This window comes from Monodon monoceros, unplaced genomic scaffold, assembly GCF_005190385.1.
Source record: "Monodon monoceros isolate NGI ecotype Baffin Bay Population unplaced genomic scaffold, NGI_Narwhal_1 Super_Scaffold_12, whole genome shotgun sequence".
NCBI lineage: Eukaryota > Metazoa > Chordata > Mammalia > Artiodactyla > Monodontidae > Monodon > Monodon monoceros.
In genome coordinates, this window is record NW_021703768.1 from 63,396,337 (window position 1) to 63,415,151 (window position 18,815).

General features: G+C 32.0%; 1 protein-coding gene across 6 annotated transcripts in view; it reads left to right on the top strand.

Annotated features, from left to right (window-relative positions):
• The window catches only part of TENT2 (terminal nucleotidyltransferase 2), a 58,261-nt gene that overhangs the window by 22,350 nt on the left and 17,096 nt on the right, over nucleotides 1-18,815 (top strand). For 4 of the 6 annotated variants that reach the window (XM_029216205.1, XM_029216206.1, XM_029216208.1 and 1 more), the window contains 7 exons: nucleotides 2,156-2,270; nucleotides 2,362-2,453; nucleotides 4,249-4,327; nucleotides 6,160-6,229; nucleotides 9,676-9,752; nucleotides 10,135-10,263; nucleotides 15,054-15,097. In XM_029216205.1, coding sequence (XP_029072038.1) covers nucleotides 2,156-2,270; nucleotides 2,362-2,453; nucleotides 4,249-4,327; nucleotides 6,160-6,229; nucleotides 9,676-9,752; nucleotides 10,135-10,263; nucleotides 15,054-15,097 — 606 coding nt within the window. The remainder of the gene's footprint in view (nucleotides 1-2,155; nucleotides 2,271-2,361; nucleotides 2,454-4,248; nucleotides 4,328-6,159; nucleotides 6,230-9,675; nucleotides 9,753-10,134; nucleotides 10,264-15,053; nucleotides 15,098-18,815) is intronic. The other 2 variants (XM_029216210.1, XM_029216211.1) reach the window with 2 other exon arrangements.

Genomic DNA, 18,815 nt, shown 5'->3' on the forward strand with positions numbered 1-18,815 from the left:
TTTAGATTTCTCTTACTGGCAATTTCTCCTTGGTGTGTTGCTGTGTTTTAGAAGGGAGTTTCACTTAGTTTTGAGATTTCTGATCTTTGTGTGATCCTCTTGCATTTACTTATGAGTTGTAGCCTGTGAAGCTCCCTCCCAGTTTTGGTTGCTATTCCACACCAAGTTGGACCTGCCAATTTAAGGAAGGGGGTGGGAAGTAGTACCTCTAGGCAGTTTGATTTCTGGATGTTCTGGCTTTGGGGCTGTCCCAGATCCCTTTCGTCTTCTTTCTGTTATGTTCTGATACCATGTGGGTCTTGCTGCTATTGGTGTTGGGTCCTAACTGCCAGTATTTTAGGGTTCATGAGTATAGTCAATTGTGCTGTATTCGTTGGCCATTTTTATTTTGTTCTGGTTTGGTTTGATCTGTTTGTTTTATTTTCCTAGTTGCTTTGTCTTTTTGGGGGGGTGATGGCTACTCAGGGATATTAAATAATTATGTCTCTTTCACTGCCAAGTTGCCCAGACTGCCTCTGCCTTCTTAAAATGAGTATTCTAAACATGATAAAAGAAACTGTTTTAAATGATGGGTGAGACTTGTGCCTGGTCATGGACTTGGGGAATGGCCTAGAGAGGGAGAGGTTGAAAATGCAAAAGACAGACCAAAAAACTGATGGAATATTTGTGCCCTAGAGGCTACCAGAAGGGATGGATACAGAAGTATTGATAGAGAGATTAACTTTGAACCGAGGAAGAGGACAGTTTGACAGGAGAGGTAAGGAGATGAGATTTCATACAGATAGTAGTTTGCAAGTTTGTAGTTAGGAAGCTGAGGAATGTCACATTTGGTATCCTCAGTTTTCTTAGTAAACTTTAATGTGAAGTTATCTGCTAAAGAAAGTGAGATAAGTGTAGGGAACTTGAGGAAAGGTGTAAACATTTTGGAATGCTGATGGTGAAAAAAGGAAGCAATATCTAACCAGAGACATGGAAGTAATTGCTGAGAGATGCTAAGGGTCAATCTTAGGTTTGTTCTTAAACTATAAATTTGAAAGATATCAATTTTGTGATTTTTTTTTTAAGTTAGCAACTCAGATATAAGAGCAGAGAAGGTAGTTGTTTGTAGTGAACCTAAAATTAGGATTTTGTTAGAGCATGACAAGGGTGTAATGTTGTTAAGGCATGATAAAAATGAGTGGTTCAAGGGATGCATTGTGGGGTATAGACTGCGTAGAGAAGGAAATCATGCTATTTCAGGAGCTGTTGGGTTGGGAGAAAAGGGAGGATTCAAGAGAATCCAGGTCTGTGTGGTTCTAGAGAAGGTATGAGGAGGGTAAGAAAGTGAAAATTGGACAGGAGATTGAAGCCAAGATAGTATATTGGAATTTTAAATTTCAGAGGTAAAGAAGTTCTGTTTTACTGTAAAGACCATGATATGGCTCTGGGAGTGTAACACTGATAAAAAATATTAAAGTAAAAGAAGTTCAGAAATGCTGGGAGTATGTTATGATACTTAGCCCATTTTAGGTAAGGGTGTCACCTGTGGTGATGGCAAGAGATCAGTTGGAGAGGAAAGTGTGAACCAGATAGGTAGATAAACAGGGAGATCTGTCCATAGATGGCCACAGGAAGGCAGGGTTCAGGGCGGTGTTGTAAGAATAGGGAAGAGGGTGGTTTGCATGAGCATAGACAACCAGGGACTTTTCTTCTAAAGTCTGTTGTATTTGGTATTTGTGGTATGAATACCAGGGGTTGCGTAAACTTCTTCTTTAAAAGGCCAGATAGTAAATATTTTAGACTTTGCCACTCACATATGGTTTCTATTGCATATTTTTGTTTGTTTTTATAACCCTTTAAAAATGTAAAAACCATTCTTAGCTCATGTCCCATACAAAAACAGGCAGTAACTGAAGGTTGTAGTTTGATGACCTGTGAATTACACTCATTATGAATTCTCTGTGACTTGTCAGTGATACTTTACTATGTAAAAGTTGGTAACTATTTCAGTTACTAAGTAATTATGGTTACTTGAATAAAGGTAGTTTTGTATTAGAAAGTGTTAAGGAGATAATATATATTTAAAAAATACTATGAGTAATTTTATATTTCTCAATACAGTAATAACTTTTACATTTCTGAACAAAATTTTTACTTTTTTTGTGGTGCATCCAAGTTGAGTCAGCAGATACTGGAGTTATTTGAAGCATGTCAGCAGCAAGTAAGTGATTTAAAGAAGAAAGAACTCTGTCGAACAGAGCTGCAGAGAGAAATTCAGCTGATATTTCCACGTATGTTTCCTTGTTTTGCATGCCCTTTAAGTACATGCATCCCAATTTTAAATTTTAAATAATACCTTATAATTCTCTTCTGTTTCTCTAGAAAGCAGACTTTTTTTAGTTGGGTCCTCTTTAAATGGATTTGGTACTCGGAGCAGTGATGGTGATTTATGTCTAGTTGTTAAAGAGGAACCAGTAAGTAATGAAACATTTATTCCAAGTGTGTTTCTCATGTTAAGTCATTTAAGAAATTTCATGTAAGAGTCATTGAGGAAAAAAACCTGTTTTAATTGCTTCTTTGAATTCTCTGTTTATAAGAATTCAAGGAAAGCCAGGAAATGCTGCTGCTTTTTTTTTTTTTTCAGGCATGTACACAATAAACGTAACAGAAATTCTAGCATTAATTTATTTCTAAACTATTAAAGTGAGGTGGTTGCACTATGTGTTTTTAAAGAGCTCTGCCTGTATTTTGAAATGTTATTAGGTTGGGTATGTTACCAGGATGCAGCAAAGAGGAAGAGTTTTTCTTTATCTTGATATATTTCCTTCCATTTCTATTCTCAGTGATTCTATTTTTAATCTTTATTGTTTTCCCCTTGAAAGTACTATGGGATTTGGAGTACTTATTTTGGGAATTCAAAAAGAGAGATTTCACTGAAATTTAAAGTAAGACTACTGTGATTTAACGTAATTGTCTCTGATATTTTGACTTTGTTTCTTCTTATTTAGCAACCAAATTTTGCTATTTAGTATTATGTTTATTTGAATTCCCTGTTAACTGATACTCTTGTGTATCCTTAATTCCACAATAATTGTTGTTCATTAAGCTGACCTGAGCAGCCTCTTTAATATGCTGAATGAAGTCTCTTCTTTTTTTTTTTTTTAATAAATTTATTTATTTATTTTTGGCTGCATTGGGTCTTTGTTGCCACGAACAGCGGCTACTCTTTGTTGCAGTGAGCGGGCTTCTCATTGTGGTGGCTTCTCTTATTGTGGAGCACAGGCTCTGGGCACGCAGGCTTCAGTAGTTGTGGCACATGGGCTCAGTAGTTGTGCCTCGCAGGCTCTAGAGCGCAGGCTCAGTAGTTGTGGTGCACGGGCTTAGTTGCTCTGCGGCATGTGGGATCTTCCCGGACCAGGGCTCGAACCCGTGTCCCCTGCATTGGCAGGCAGATTCTTAACCACCGTACCAGCAGGGAAGCCCTGAAGTCTCTTCTGGATCACCAAAGATTAAGTTAATTTCAGTGTAATTTTAATATGCCTTATATTCCACCTCTTAAAAAATACAAAAACCTCTGTTGAATGGTAATATATATTTTTACTATTCCTGTTAGTCCACTAACAAAATTGACTTCTAGTTACTGCAAATCAGAAAGAGATTTATTCCAGGAAAGAAACTCTTGATATTTTTCTAGGCTTTGAAATCATATAAAGGAAAACTGAAAAAGAAAAGAAAAAAGCCTCTCAGAAATAATAAACATAGTGGAGAATACTAGAGTTTTAATTAAAACTTTCTCCCATACAATTAGGTTATACTTAAGAACATCACACTAATCCTCTAGTCTTATTCACATGTCTGAATCTGTTGTTACAACTCATACTGAAACACCATAGATTTTAATCTTATTTTTAAGCAACTCACAGTCTAGATAGGGAAATAAAACATGTTACAGAAAGTTAAAATTCTGTTTATTTTTCTTGGAGAAGATTTTTTTTTACATTTATATACTAAAGTGAAAAAATGACATATGGCTGTTTCAGTATTTCTTTTAAAATTGTGCTTTTAAGTTTAAAGTCAGAAATTGATTTAGAAATATTGATGTAAAAGATAGCATAAAGGTTGACTTTTAAATAATGAATTTACTATATATTGAAAAACAACTCCAATGAAAAGTATACTTTATGTTTTCTTTTTGTTGAGGTACATTAAGAAAATAAAACACTAAGTTTAGAAAGATAATGAAAAAACACTTTATTTTTAACTTTTCAGTGTTTTTTTCAGGTAAATCAGAAGACTGAAGCACGGCATATCCTCACCTTAGTCCATAAACACTTCTGTACTAGACTTTGTAAGTCTGACATGCTTCACGTTCATATGTCATTTGACAACTATTTATTTAAAATGTCTCGCACTATATTTATTTTCTGGTAAGGATTTTTTATTTTCTGGTTAGGTTAGGTATAATGTAGATCCTTTTTCCCAAATAAATTCCTTTTAACTTTTGATTAAAAAGAAGAGTAAACCATTCAACACAGAAATGTATAATTCAGCAAATCTTTATTGAGTTTACTTGTAAGCTGTCCCACTGAAGGTAGAGGGGAATTCAAAGATATGTAAGCTTCAGTTCTTTCTCAACAGGTTGTAGACCATTAGGGAAGCTAAAGCATGAATGTAAATAGCTGTAATGCAGAGTATCTGACAAGCCAAAAGAAGTATACAGGTGAAGTCTTATAGGTATTCATGTGAGGAAGAGAGAATTTCATCTGTTTTGCAATGACATATATCTTTACTTGTTTTAAAAACATTATCACTGAACTTGAAGCCCAGATATATTACTCCAACAGAAAACAAAATTATTGACTTAGGCCATTTTACTGTATGATTTTATTCTTTGAATAAGCTGACGAAGCAGATTTTAATCCACATGTTATTTATTTAAACTTACACAGAATATTGTGTAATAATTTATCTCAAATAATTTATTTAAACTTACACAGAATATTGTGGACATTTGAAGTCACACTAACTGTGATGTTGGAAAGATAGTTTGTCTGTGTATTTAACAAATACTCCTTATGTGTCAGGCTTTGAGCTGGAAAATACAAAGTCACTTAATGAGTTATTGCCCTTGAATAACATATCAGTCGTAGGAAAGAAACAAATCAAGAGATTTATTTCAGTGGACTTGAATTTCACATCTGTAAAATAAAGGAGTAATTTGTACCATAAATGAATTTTTAATAACTATTATTAAAATCATAAAATATTAAAAGTGAAAGGGAGCTAAGAGATCATATAATTCAAATGAAAGTTTTCTTTTTAATTAGTGTTTTTAATAATTAAGGAAACTGGTCATCAGTGGGCTTAGTAACTTGCCCGAGGAGTATAGTTTGTTGGTGTCTGAACCTGTACTTGGAACTCAAAACCTTTAACTCTTAATCTTATTTTTCATTAAACCTCACTGAATTCCTGCACATAATTCTATTTCAAGCTTGATGTATTTTATGATTTTTGTGTTAGAAGCATTATAACAGAAAATTTTTAGTGTTACAATATGTTATTACTTTTTTTGTAGTTGAAACATTAGGAAATTGCTCTTTTGGGAAAAGTTCGCAGTTTCTTTTTTATATACATTTCTGTGTTTTCCTAATTTTCTACAATGAACATGTATTTCAACTCACAAAAAAACATTTTTTAAAGTTTGGTGGAATAAAAAAATATGTATGTATGTGTTTTTCCTCTTACAGATCATACTTATTTGAATGTATCACTGCCCCCTGTATCATGTTGCCAACATTTCCACATTTAAGATTCTTTGTAAATGTGATTTCTGTGGCTGCCATATCTTGCCGTGTGCTGTACCAGAATTTAGCTATCCCCCTGCTGCTGGCATAGATACTTCTCTTATAATGCTCTGATGAAATTCTTTATAGATGTTATTAAATATTAGATCACATTTCTGAAAATAACGTATTAATATATAAAGTCCTGTACATGGTATCGGAAGTTCCAAACTTAGAAGAATTTGATAATGTCCTTTTGTCTTTGCTTTCTGTCTCAAAGACTATATTTTCTCAAATTGTTTTAGCTAAGTAAAATATTACTTTTAAAAAATGTGCATTGGAACACTATGAATTTGAGAAACATTTACAGATATCCATATTATCTTTTATCCTTCAGCTGGTTACATTGAGAGACCTCAGCTGATTCGAGCAAAAGTGCCAATTGTGAAGTTCAGGGATAAAGTCAGGTCAGTGATTATTGAGTTTTTTTTTTTAAGTTGCCTTAGATAATTTTTAGGTATTCTTCTGAGGTAGATAATTAAAAAGTGTATGCTATCACGTAATAGCTTATCTCCATTTAGAGATGATTTGGTTTTTGAAATGATTTTTTAAAATAGTCTGAGCAGTTGTTCATACTTAACTGTACTTAGTTATTCTGGTTGACGTTTTGAGTATTTGGGACTATCCAATTGAAAGAATATATACGTATTTATATTTTAGAGTTTTAAATGATCTTCTTGCCTTTCGGAAATGTGCTCTTGAGAACATATCTTAGTTAATGAAATTTGATGTATATTTATATCAAAGGGGGTTGTTACTAATATAATTATATCTATCTACGTATTCTTGTTTGGGTTCTGGATTTCTTATAGGCATTGGAATTAGAATCTTTTATATAATATCTATTTACATTTTATAAAATGTAAATAGGTGTTTGTTTTATTGGTTAAAAAAGATTTATTTTCTAAAAAATATATAGGATTGTGATAAATCACATTTTCTAGCCCAGTTTATAAAAGTAATACTGAAATTATATAAGTATATACACAGTTGATCATTATTCATGGATTCCATATTTATGAATTTGCATACTTGATAAAATATATTTTGTAACCCCCCAAATTAACATTTGCAGCACTTTTATGATTATTCACAGACATGCACAGAGTGGGGAAAATTTTGAGTCACCTGATGTAGGTGTTCCCAACTGAGTTTAACAATGTGACACTCTGTTTTCTTGTTTCAGCTCTCATACTATAAACAAATGTCCTTTTCACAGTCTAGTTAGTGCTGTTTTTCACATTTTTGTGCTTTTGTGCTTGATTTTGCTGCTTAAAGTGAGTCCGGAACATAATGCTGAGGTACTGTCTAGGGTCCTTTTGCACAAAGCTGTGATGTGCCATATGGAGGAAATAATGTGTGTTAGATGTGCTTCATTCAAGCACGAGTAGAGTACAGTGCTCTTTGCAATGACTTCACTGTTATTGAATGAACAGTATATTAAATGAGGTGTCTTTAAGTTGAAACATACATAAAACAAAGTTACATATTGATCAGTTGAGGAAAATATGACTGGAGCGACTTCCCTGGCAGTCCAGTGGTTAAGACTGTGTGCTTCCACTGCAGGGGGCACAGGTTTGATCCCTGGTCAGGGGAGTAAGATCTCACATCCCATACAGTGCGGCCACGAAAAAATAAAATAAAATATAGTGTTGCCAAAAATATTCGTCCGGGTTTTTCCATACGATGTGATAGAAAAGCCCGAACAAACTTTTTGGCCAACCCAATGAAATGTGACTGGAGACATCTTGATCCGCTGATGAAAATGTGACTGGAGGCTCCTAGGAACCTAATCCTTTGTTTCCTCTAGGAGCAATGGTTCACTGTTCACTAATTTAGTGTTTGCAGCGACTATATAGAACATAACTACTGTGAATAATCAGAATTGACTGAATATATATATTTTAAACAAATCTTTAGATAAGTGCTGGCTCAAACTTTCCCCCTCATTCATCCAAACATCCATCTAATCTATAAATATTTACTGAATTTCTATCAAGTAACGATGGAGTTTCCTATTTTTAATGGTGAAGTTTTTTTTAAAGCACGAAGATAAAGAGAGATAAAACATAAAGTAAATGTAAGTAAAACTATTAGCTAATTATAATTGTTTTGAAAAGTGTAGTTATATAAACAATTCTATTTCTATTTAAGATTATTATACAAGGTTTTTTCATTGTTAAGTATTCTATATAAGTACCATTTTATAATTCTTCTCTATACACACCATTAAGGAAAAAAACAACTGCACTTCTAACATCCAGAGATAACTGATGTTAGCGTTTTAGTATAAGCCTTTCAGACCCTTTTCTATGCGTATGAGTGCATAAAAGGTTTTTTTTTTTTTTGCGGTACGCGGGCCTCTGACTGTTGTGGCCTCTCTCGTTGCGGAGCACAGGCTCCGGACGCGCAGGCTCAGCGGCCATGGCTCACCGGCCCAGCCGCCCCGTGACATGTGGGATCTTCCCAGACCGGGGCACGAACCTGTGTCCCCTGCATTGCAGGCGGACTCTTAACCACTGCGCCACCAGGGAAGCCCTGCATAAAAGCTTTTAAAATTAAAATTGAAATCGTACTTTGTTACTTAACAGTATATCATGAATACTTGCTTTTATCATTGAATATCTTCTGGCTTCATTTTCAGTTGCTTTACAGTATTTCATTGTGTGAATTTATTGACTTTAACTTAACCACTCCCTGTTTAAATAAGCATTTTGTGCATAAAATTCTTTCCTTATTAAGGGTTACTTCAGTATTTCTAGAAGTAGAATTTGAAGCAAGTACTGTGGATATTTTTAAAGCTCTGAATTCATATTTTTGGAAGTTTTTATTTGCACACTAGTTTCCATCTAAGTGTTTTTTTCCTCTTTATTGAGTTATATACAGGGAGTGCAAACTGGTTTCAGTGTTAGATTTGTACAAACACAAAGAATGTAACTTTACTGTTGCCATGAGCTTCCCAAAGCTAAATATATCTGAAGTGTTAATTTCACTATCAATTTTTATTAATGTGTATGGATAATTGAAAGATTATAGGATTTCTTTTCCCGTAACTAGAAAATCTGAAAAGGTAAATTTCAAGTTTTACAGTTAAAAGCTATAGAAAGGACTTTTGTTAAGTTTTTATTTTAGACACTTTTCACAGAAAGACTCATTGTTCAGAAGTTGGACCTGATAGTATATGGTCCTGTTACTTATGCATTAGTTAGTCCTTGTTATTTTGAGTTTAGACATTCTTTATGTATCCCACCATTATTGCCATATTTTCTAAATTGTGAACTGCATGATATCTTTGATTTCAAAGAAGTGTCCCTTCTGTTATGTGTTTGGTTGTTATAGTTCTTCCTAGATGTCAGTAGCCAAATTTGTCATGATACTATAATTTAGCAACCCTTTTGGAGGGAATATAAAGTGTAGACAGAACTTTTATTTTTTCACCTGTACTTTATTTGGTTTTTCATTCCTATTTTAAAGCAGATGATGCTGTCGTTCAAAATTGATTGAGAATATATAACTTAGTGGGATAACTTGCCCAGAAATGTGTTTGGCCATATAATTTTGTTTATCTGGAAAAGATTACAAAATTAAAAGTTTTTTTTTTTTTTGTTAAGAATAATTGAAGCCTTACTTGTACATTATGGATCCTTCAACAGTAACCTTATTTTATATCTTTAATAGACCCCCGATCATACTAAAAGTATGTTTTCATTCTTATTTCTGTAGTGTCTCATTTTAAGGTCTTTGGGCCCATGCTATTTTGTATCATTGGATGGATGGATGGATATGAGTTTAGTTACTAGGGAGTTAGTTTAGTTTGTATTTGAGCTGAAGTTTTTTTCATTTTTTAAAATAGTTGTGTGGAGTTCGACTTGAATGTAAACAATATTGTTGGAATAAGAAACACATTCCTTCTCAGAACGTATGCATACCGTAAGTTTTGTGTTTATTTCCAAACAATTAATACCTTCTGTATTTATCCTTCATTCTTTATTCCTTCATAAAGATGTGTGTAGTAAATACTGATACCTCTTTGTGTTTATGTACAGTGTGTCTCATTTTCTCATATACATAATATGTTGCTACACTAAAATCACATACTACCAGAGTAATAGGTCAATAAAATGAATTTTAATAATTGGTCATTTTTTAAAGGTAACAAGTACATTTTAGAAGTAAGACACATTTATGGTGAACAGTGTTTAATAACTGGAGGCATTGCTCTTTCTATTGGCATGGAGTTCGGAAATAATGTAAACTTTCAAAGAAACTGTAAAATCTCCTTACCATTTTTAAGTTTTAATTTTACTTTCAGTTGAAAATCGAGTTCGTCCGTTAGTACTGGTGATTAAGAAGTGGGCGAGTCACCATGAGATAAATGATGCCAGTCGTGGTACTTTAAGCAGCTATAGTCTTGTATTGATGGTTTTGCACTATTTACAAAGTAAGTATTGTGGAGTTTTTCCCAATTTTTAAAACGGAAATGCAGTTAAACTTCATTATGGTGTCTTCCCTGTTGACCTTATATTCAAATATCATTGTTTTAAAAAGTTTTTTCTAAGGCACATACAACCACATTTCCTATTTTGTTGCTTTGAAGAGATGTTTTAGTAATGTTATCCCTGGAAAACATTATAAAGAAGTTTCACTGTGTTTTTATTTTTTGACAGTTTCCTGTATTCGCTCTTGTATTCAAAGAACTTTCACCACTGTATTGTGGACCCATTATCTTGCTCAAGCACCATTCATCATGTTTTTTATTTTTCACTTGAGACAGGAATTAAATGATTTTCTTGTTGGTTTAAAGAAGCTTTTATTTCCTGTGAACTGGCATGGAGATTGGGTGAAAGACTTGATATTAATGTAAGACCATTTACCAGGAAGTTGTGGGTTAATATTGCACAGTTTAGAAAACAATTATTGTAATATTTATGTTTATACTCTTTGACTCAGTGATTCCATTTCTAGGAACTTATCCTAAGGTAAATAATCAGTGATGTACATATGAATTTATATAAGGCTGTTTTTCATGGTGTTTGTTGAAATAATGAAAGATTAAAAATAATCTAAGTTTTTCAGAGTAGGAGGAATGGTCAAATTAATTATGATATATCCTAATATGAAATTTATACAGATACTAAAAACCATGTTTTAAAGATATTTATTGATATAAGAAAATATTTATGATAACAATGTCATATACAACATAATACCAATTTTATTTAAAAGACAGTAGCTATACTTGAATGTGTATATATTCATATGTATACAAATACAGAAAAAGTATGTGCCAAAAATTTATCAGGTGTTATTACTTATGGACAGTAGGATTCGTTTTCTTTATATATTACTGTATTTGTAGATATTTTATAATATATTACATAAGAGTATATTTTTATTTGAACAGTGGAATCAGGTGAATTTTTTTGAGGTAATGAGAGAGACTTAAAATAGTTTAAATGGACCAAAATTTTGTGAATCAGTAATCATCAGAAAGGTTAATCTTCCTCTTTGTTGTTAAAGAATTTCAGGCTAATTAAAATACATGTATTTTTGTTGCTGAACAGTCTTGGATATATACTAATTTGATGATAGATTTGCCCTTCCAAAAGGATTTGAAACATGATGTTGGCTGCTTTAGATACTTCTTTATATATCACTGATCATTTTTGTCCAATTTTATAGTTCAATCTGAAACATACATTACTTTTGATGCTTTTTTAGTGAACTCTGTCCAATCTTGTGGATTGCAGTTCACTTTTATTAAAAATTGAATAGATTAGAAATACTTCTTGTAAAATACATATAGAATATATGAAGAAGAATAAGACTAACATTCATGTACTACCACCTAGTGTCTATTCATTTTTTAGTTTTAGTTGAGATTTAAACATTAGATTTGACTAAAGCATATAACATGCATGAACATTCATAATGTGTGCCCTATCCCTCCATTCTTTTGGGTTACATTAGAAATTTTAATTTGATTGCTTTTTTAGAAAAATGTACTTTAATCACAGATGCCCCTTGGTGGTTTTGTAAGCAAGTTAAAAATTCAAATGTTAGTGTTTTACCAGTGTAATGAAATCATGTTAAAATTTGGTTTAGATTTTGTTAAACATTTTATTCTTGATAAAGTGGTCCTGTTTACTAAGATGGTTAGTAATTAATGGCACTCTCATCAACCATTTCTAGGTGTTTGTTAAAAGACATCAGCTAACCAGACCTACTGTGTAGTTCTGTACTTTGGCAGATTTAACCTACTCCACAGAAGAAATTACAGAGATTGAAATAAGTATTAATAATTGCTTTTCTTGTCATACAAGAGTCTGCAAGGTGTATTGAGCAGTTCCAGCTCTGCCACAGTGAACTAGTTTGTGTGATTTTGGCCAAGTTATTCTACCTCTCTGGCTTTAATATTCATCTGTAACACTAATGGTTGGATTAGATGACCTTTAAGTTTTGTTTAAATGCTTTAATATCTTTTCTGCCATGAACAGAGAAGGGAAACAGGTCCTTTCTATGTAGAAAGGTTGAAAAGATTAAAGCATTTCCTAGAATGAATTTCAACAGTCAGTTACAAACTACATATGCTTGAAAAAGTGACTGATGAAAGCATGAAGGGAAAAACCTATTGAGAAGAGAATTTAATAGCAATTTAAGATTATGAGTTAATAATAAAGGCAAAAGTGTCAGTTGGTTAGAAACAACAATATGAATGAATATTCATGGAATGTTTACCATATTACCAGGTATAGAAGTATCTCTTAGGCATTTTAAAATTGTTCTTGTGTTTTCAAAATTAGTGGTTGTTTAGTGTTGTTGAAGGTCTGCTTTTTTTTTTTTTAGTTTAACTTTTGATGAATTAGTATGTAACTTTTATGTGTATAAATTTGTGAAGGCCTGACCAGAAAGCTCTCATCCAAACTACAGGCAAAGTAAAATCTTATAGATTAAATATATTCAAGGCATTATCTGTTGATCATATCCTGCAATAATAAACTTTTGTCTTATTTTGCTTTTGAGAGAGAAAAGTAAAAGATTGAAGTCCAAAATTTTGAAATCAAAATAGATGTTGTTACAGAGAGGTTCTTTCAGAGTGTATGTTGGTTTGGAATAAAGTAAACATTTGAAAAACTACTAAATGTTTTGAGGTTACTATCAGGATAACATTGGTAAATAATTGCCAGGGTACACTAACTGCTGCTCTAATGACGAGTGTTTTAAAATCTTTAAGGTTGTAAGGTAGGGGGTTTTTGAATGATAACCTTGCCCCCAAAAGCTTCCAAATTGCTTAGTTCTAAAAGCTCTTTATCTACTGAAAGACCCTATACCAGTGGTTTGTGCTTATTTTTCTCTCCTAGCATTCTAGTTATGAGATAACTAGAACGAGATAATTTTTTTTTTCTAATTTTCTACAGTCTTTTCTTCATCCTTTTTTAAGTTATAATTTTATTTTACTAGCAGTGTTACATGGGAATAGAACTCAGGTTTTTAGATTTAAAACTTAAACTAATTTCTAATAAGAGTTTCCAATTTGACTTCTATATTATAATGAAAATTATTAAAAAGCCATTAAAAATGTTATACAAATATAGAGACTTTTAGAATTAAGTGACTGGGGCTTGAGTTTATTTGTAGGGTCTTCTAGAATTTTAGCATTTGAATGTCTTTGGGGAAAAAAATATGTATCCTTACTTCCTGAGAGTGATTCTGGTAAGTAACGAGTGAGTTTTTTCCCCTAATATTCTTAGTCATACACTGTGAACGTTCCATACTATCATGGAACTTTATTTTATTATAGTTTCCAGTTTTCAACTTGGGAATAAAGCATGATGAAGAGATATTTAAATAAAGCATCCTACTTTGTACTATGTGGTAGAAATTTATACATTTATAATCATAGTTGGAAACCATGTAAATTGGTCATAATGGTTGATTATGTGTTCATTAATGTATTCCAGGAGTCATTTAAAAATTTTTTTGCTAAATAGCAAATTAAAAGTCAAGTAATGATTCTTTGTTACTGAATTTATTTAATTACAGTTGACCCTTGAACAACACAGGTTTGAACTGTGCGGGTCTACTTATGTACAGATTTTTTTTGGTATATATGTATTGCAGTACTTACTACATGATCTGCAGCTGGTTGAATCTGTAGATTTGAAACCTCAGATATGGAGGGCCAACTATAAAGTTATATGCAGATTTTGGACTGCACAGGGGTTGGCACCCTTAACCCCTGTATTGTTCAAGCGTCAACTGTATATGTAATTATTTCTAATTCTTAAATACATAGTTTATCATGCATAGTTTATCATAGTTTATCAAATTATAGTACTATATTTGGTCTTTAATCTTAAAGAAATCTTGAAAATGTATTATTTGTATCTTACTATATTCAAGATACCTTATTTTACAGTTACTTCTTATATTGTGAATATTAAACACTCTGCCTTTCATGTTATTCCATCTACATTCTAATGATGTGAGATTACAGTTAGCACATTTAATGAGGTTGGATTTGGGTAAAGCTGTTGAAGGGTGCAGAATGGCAGTTAAAAAATGCAGAGACATATGACGATAATGATTATTTTTTATGAAATTTTATTTATTATATAGCAGATTGGTACAAATCTCCTGATTTAGATTTCTAACCTTTGCTGAGGTTTTCTTTTTAAAAATGTATTAATGAAGTTGAAGATCTTTTCAGTTTTTTTCCCAATAGATCAATTTCCCAAAACTATCTCAATTTTGGTATTATTGTTAGAAGAAATTAAATAATAAAGGGACAATTATGATAGAGCTGTTATTCTTATGATGTGCCATTGGATTGTACTTAAAAAATTTTTGTTTTGATAGCTACATCCATCTTAACAATGTCTTTTTAATATCTGTAGCACAACAATTGTCTTGCTTATTTTGTGTGTGTGTCTGATGTTGGACCAAATGATGTGTGTCCATTTATCGATGACCTATTATTCTAAAACCATGTAAGGAACATTGGTTTACATAGAAATATATGTAATTTATTAACAGACCTTAAATTGTCTACTTAGATATATTTTGAATTTAAATTTTTAGGGATCAGAATTAATTTCACAAAGTATATGAAAGCTGTTGAATTTTAGCATAAACCCATATAGTCTCATACCTGGGGTGTAGCTGACAAATTATTGCTTTGTAAAATGAATTACGTGAATCACGGAAGCTTTAAACTTTTTCTTTTTATAGCCCTACCTGAACCCATCCTTCCATCCATCCAAAAAATTTACCCAGTAAGTGTTCCTTATAAATTATTACAATACATGTTATGACAAGTATATGTGGAACTATTATGTGCAGTATTAACGTGAATATAAAAGTAGTATTAATTACCTTCTAAATATATAACATTTTCTACATAGACTGAGGCATTGGCCACTAGAATGCAAAAATGTTTCATATAATTTTTCAGAAGACTCTGCTATTTTATTTGGTTATTGGCAGACAATCTTGTCATTCATGTTAATGGTGGAACTTTTTGTGTGATGCTCATGATTATCACTAATGGGAATTAAATATACTTAGTTGGTGAAGGCCCATTTGGACTCATACCAGTTTTTTTCATGCTACCAGTTTTTTCTTGCTACTTTTTTTCATGTTTAGAACATATCTTTAGTTAGTAACTCAGAAGTTTTATAGCCTAACATATGTATAATTTGAAATCAGGGGAAAAAATTAAGATGATGAACAATTGGGTAATCTTTTTATCTTTCATTTGATCTTACCAAGTAATATTCTAAGAGGTAACATTAGTACACTGTCCTTGTGTGTACACTATTAAGAATCCTGGTGAAGTTAATTGGAAACACTCAAGAAATGAAGTGTGCCTACTAGAAAAAGTTTAGTATGTACTCAGTTTGAGTTTAGAGAAACCTAGGTAATGTACTTATTCATAATCTATATGAGTATTTTTGTTTCCTTTCTGGTTTTTGTGTTCTTTTCTCCAGAATTTGCTGTTTCTTTGTTTATAGTCTTACCATTTCTGTTTTCTTCCATAGTCATTCTTGTTCCTGGTTTTTTTTGGAAATAATATTTAGGCAGCTTGTTTAGAATGTTTGACCAACCTTCTGAAACCACATAATTTTTTACCTGTTAGTTCAAACACTTATAAGAAGAGGTGTTTTCTAAACTTACTAAATAATCATATTACAAAGGAAAACATAACATCCATCTTGAGTGATCAGTTTTCAAAGAACTTATTTATTTTATATGTATCAGACAAAATATAATAAATATATTGACATGGAACCTAAATTAAATGTAATTTAATCTTTGATGATTGAGAACTGATGTTCTTGTTTTTGAACATCAGTTATTCTTATAATGCACACATATGAGGTACTGGATAATAAAGGGTTCACTGTAAATAGACTCTTGCTGTAGTGGGGGCCTCCCAGTTTGTGGTGTCATCTACTAGAAGAGACTGTTTAACACAAGAACCTTTTGGAATCTGGCTATCTTATCTTCCTCCTTTTAAAAACAAATTTCTGCTGTGGAGAACTATTATAATGAGTTTACAGTATAGCTATGTATAAGTATTTATGCTTTTTTGAGGATTATGGTAAATGAAAGCATCAGAAAGTATAGAAATGAAAATAACATGAACTTTTGGGCCTATTCTTGAATGTTTTCCCCCCTCTACAGTTTTTATTCTTTAGCTCATACTGAATGGTCAAAGATAGTGACTGGGTGTTTACTATTTCATTGCATTGTCTCAACTTTATTTTTCTTTAAGACCTAGGTTTCAGTGTAGAAAGAGCTGCATATATTTTTCAACATACAAAGGATCTAAGTTAAACTTACCCTTTAAAGAATCTATTATTGTGTATTGAAAAGATGCTTCTACAGAGATCTCACTTAAAACCATGTACTACTTGGAACTCTCTTTACTAATGTAAAATACTGATGAAATTTCAGTTTAATAGCACTATGCTGGGAGACAGAGGTATTACTTTTATAAGATAGATTCTTACTAGTATATTCTAGTTTGAAGAACCTCATTTTTACTTCTGTGTTTCATTTTTCTAATCACCTAGCTTTCTCCCATGACAGGGTCCTGATTTCTGTTCACATGTACTACCTCTAAGCCTATATTCTCCACCCTGTTTTGCTAATAATCTTATTTCTACACCTGTAACCAGGAAATAGATTTAATACCTGCCCAGCCCCAAGGCTTTAAAAAGTACTAATAGCAAGCCCTACTAGACTTAAGAATGTCTTAATTTGCTTTCATGTGTGCTTACATTGTCATAAATATTTAAACCACATTATCTTTACTATAAGATTGATACTTACATGGATAAGGACTTAATACCCCTTCTTAGCAGGTTTTTTTGTTTTGTATGAAACCTGTAAACTGATCAGTGGAGCGCTTTTTTCAGTGGGCCATCTGATGGAACAAGCAAATTAGCTTGTTTCTTATTACTAACAGTAACTATCATTTATTTAGTATCTATTTTATATCAGCACATATAAATTTTATATACAGTATCTTCAATCCTAAGCAAATAAACTTCTAAAGTACTCCCCTTGTTTCACAGTTGAATGTTAGAAAGATTACATGATTGATCCAGGCTGTTTAGTCACAACTTATGGATGCAGCAACTGGTATTCTTTCCATTAGACTGTGCTGCCTATGGAAAGGCAAAATGATAGTAGTAGTCACTAAGATACCATTTCATCTAATTTGTATTGCTTACTACATTTTATTTGTATATATCTGATTGTTCCTATACAGATATATTTATATACCTTTAAGAAAAATTGATATGACAAAATTTCAGCTTGATAAAGTTTGAGAATGATTTAAAACTTTACAGCAACAAACTTTCAATTAAAAAATTGGTATGGTGTTGCAATTCAGTTGTTATTAAATTATGAAAGGAAAAGATGAAAGATTATAAACATCTTTATCAACTATATCATGATATATAGCATTATTGATTATTACTACTTAACTATTGACTGAAAAAGTAACATAAATGTTAGAGGACAGAGTGTTTACTGTTGAGTTAAAGAAATGAAGTTGAGAAGGTTTAAATATATAAACTCAGATTAGGCGTATGAAGGGATCTTTATTTTAATGCAAGCATATTATGAGATTCACCTAGATTTATGCTAGGTAGATTTATCAAGACAACTTATATTTGTTTCCTTCCCTAGTGGTATCTTCCTATTCTCAGAAGCCAAAGATAATTCCACAATAATGCATTGAAAGTTGCAGGAGGTAACCACATACTGTGTTGTAAATGTATAGTTAAAATAATCATCATGCCTCGCATATACTGAATAATTAATAAATAGATAATATTGCTACTATGCTTTCCATACATTGTATCATTTAATTTGTATAACAACCCTATGAATACTGTTACTTTCCTTATATTATGGATGAAGGAGCTTAACCTTTGGAAAGCTAGATAACTTGGTTAAGTTCACATAGCTGTAGAAGAACAAGGTTGCAAACCTAGGTCTGACTCCAGAGCTCATGCTCTTAACCACTTCATAATAGTACTTCTACTTTGTGTTAAATACTTACATTCCTTTCAAAACTTTAAAGATCTCATTCATATCAGATACAGTTTAAAGGCAATTTAATGATCAGTCTTTAATGTACATCACTAGATTAGTGGTGATCTGCATAAAATTAAGAAGCCTTGGTAGAACTTCAATGTATCATTTAGTTCTTTCTCTATATAGGTAAAACTCCACTTAAATGCTCCATATCAGCTATCCTGTTCTTTGAGATCTTCCTCAACGTTTCTAGGCTTTAAAAATTCATATTGTTAGAAAATTGTGCAACTTAAATTTCTTTGCCTAGAAATGGAAAACAGTCATCTTTCATTTAAGCTATACATCATTTTAAAGAACAGTTACCAAGTAAATGTTCAGCAGGTCTAATTTAGTCCAGAAAGTGTTTAATTATCCAAATTTTCAAACTTTGAAGGTAAA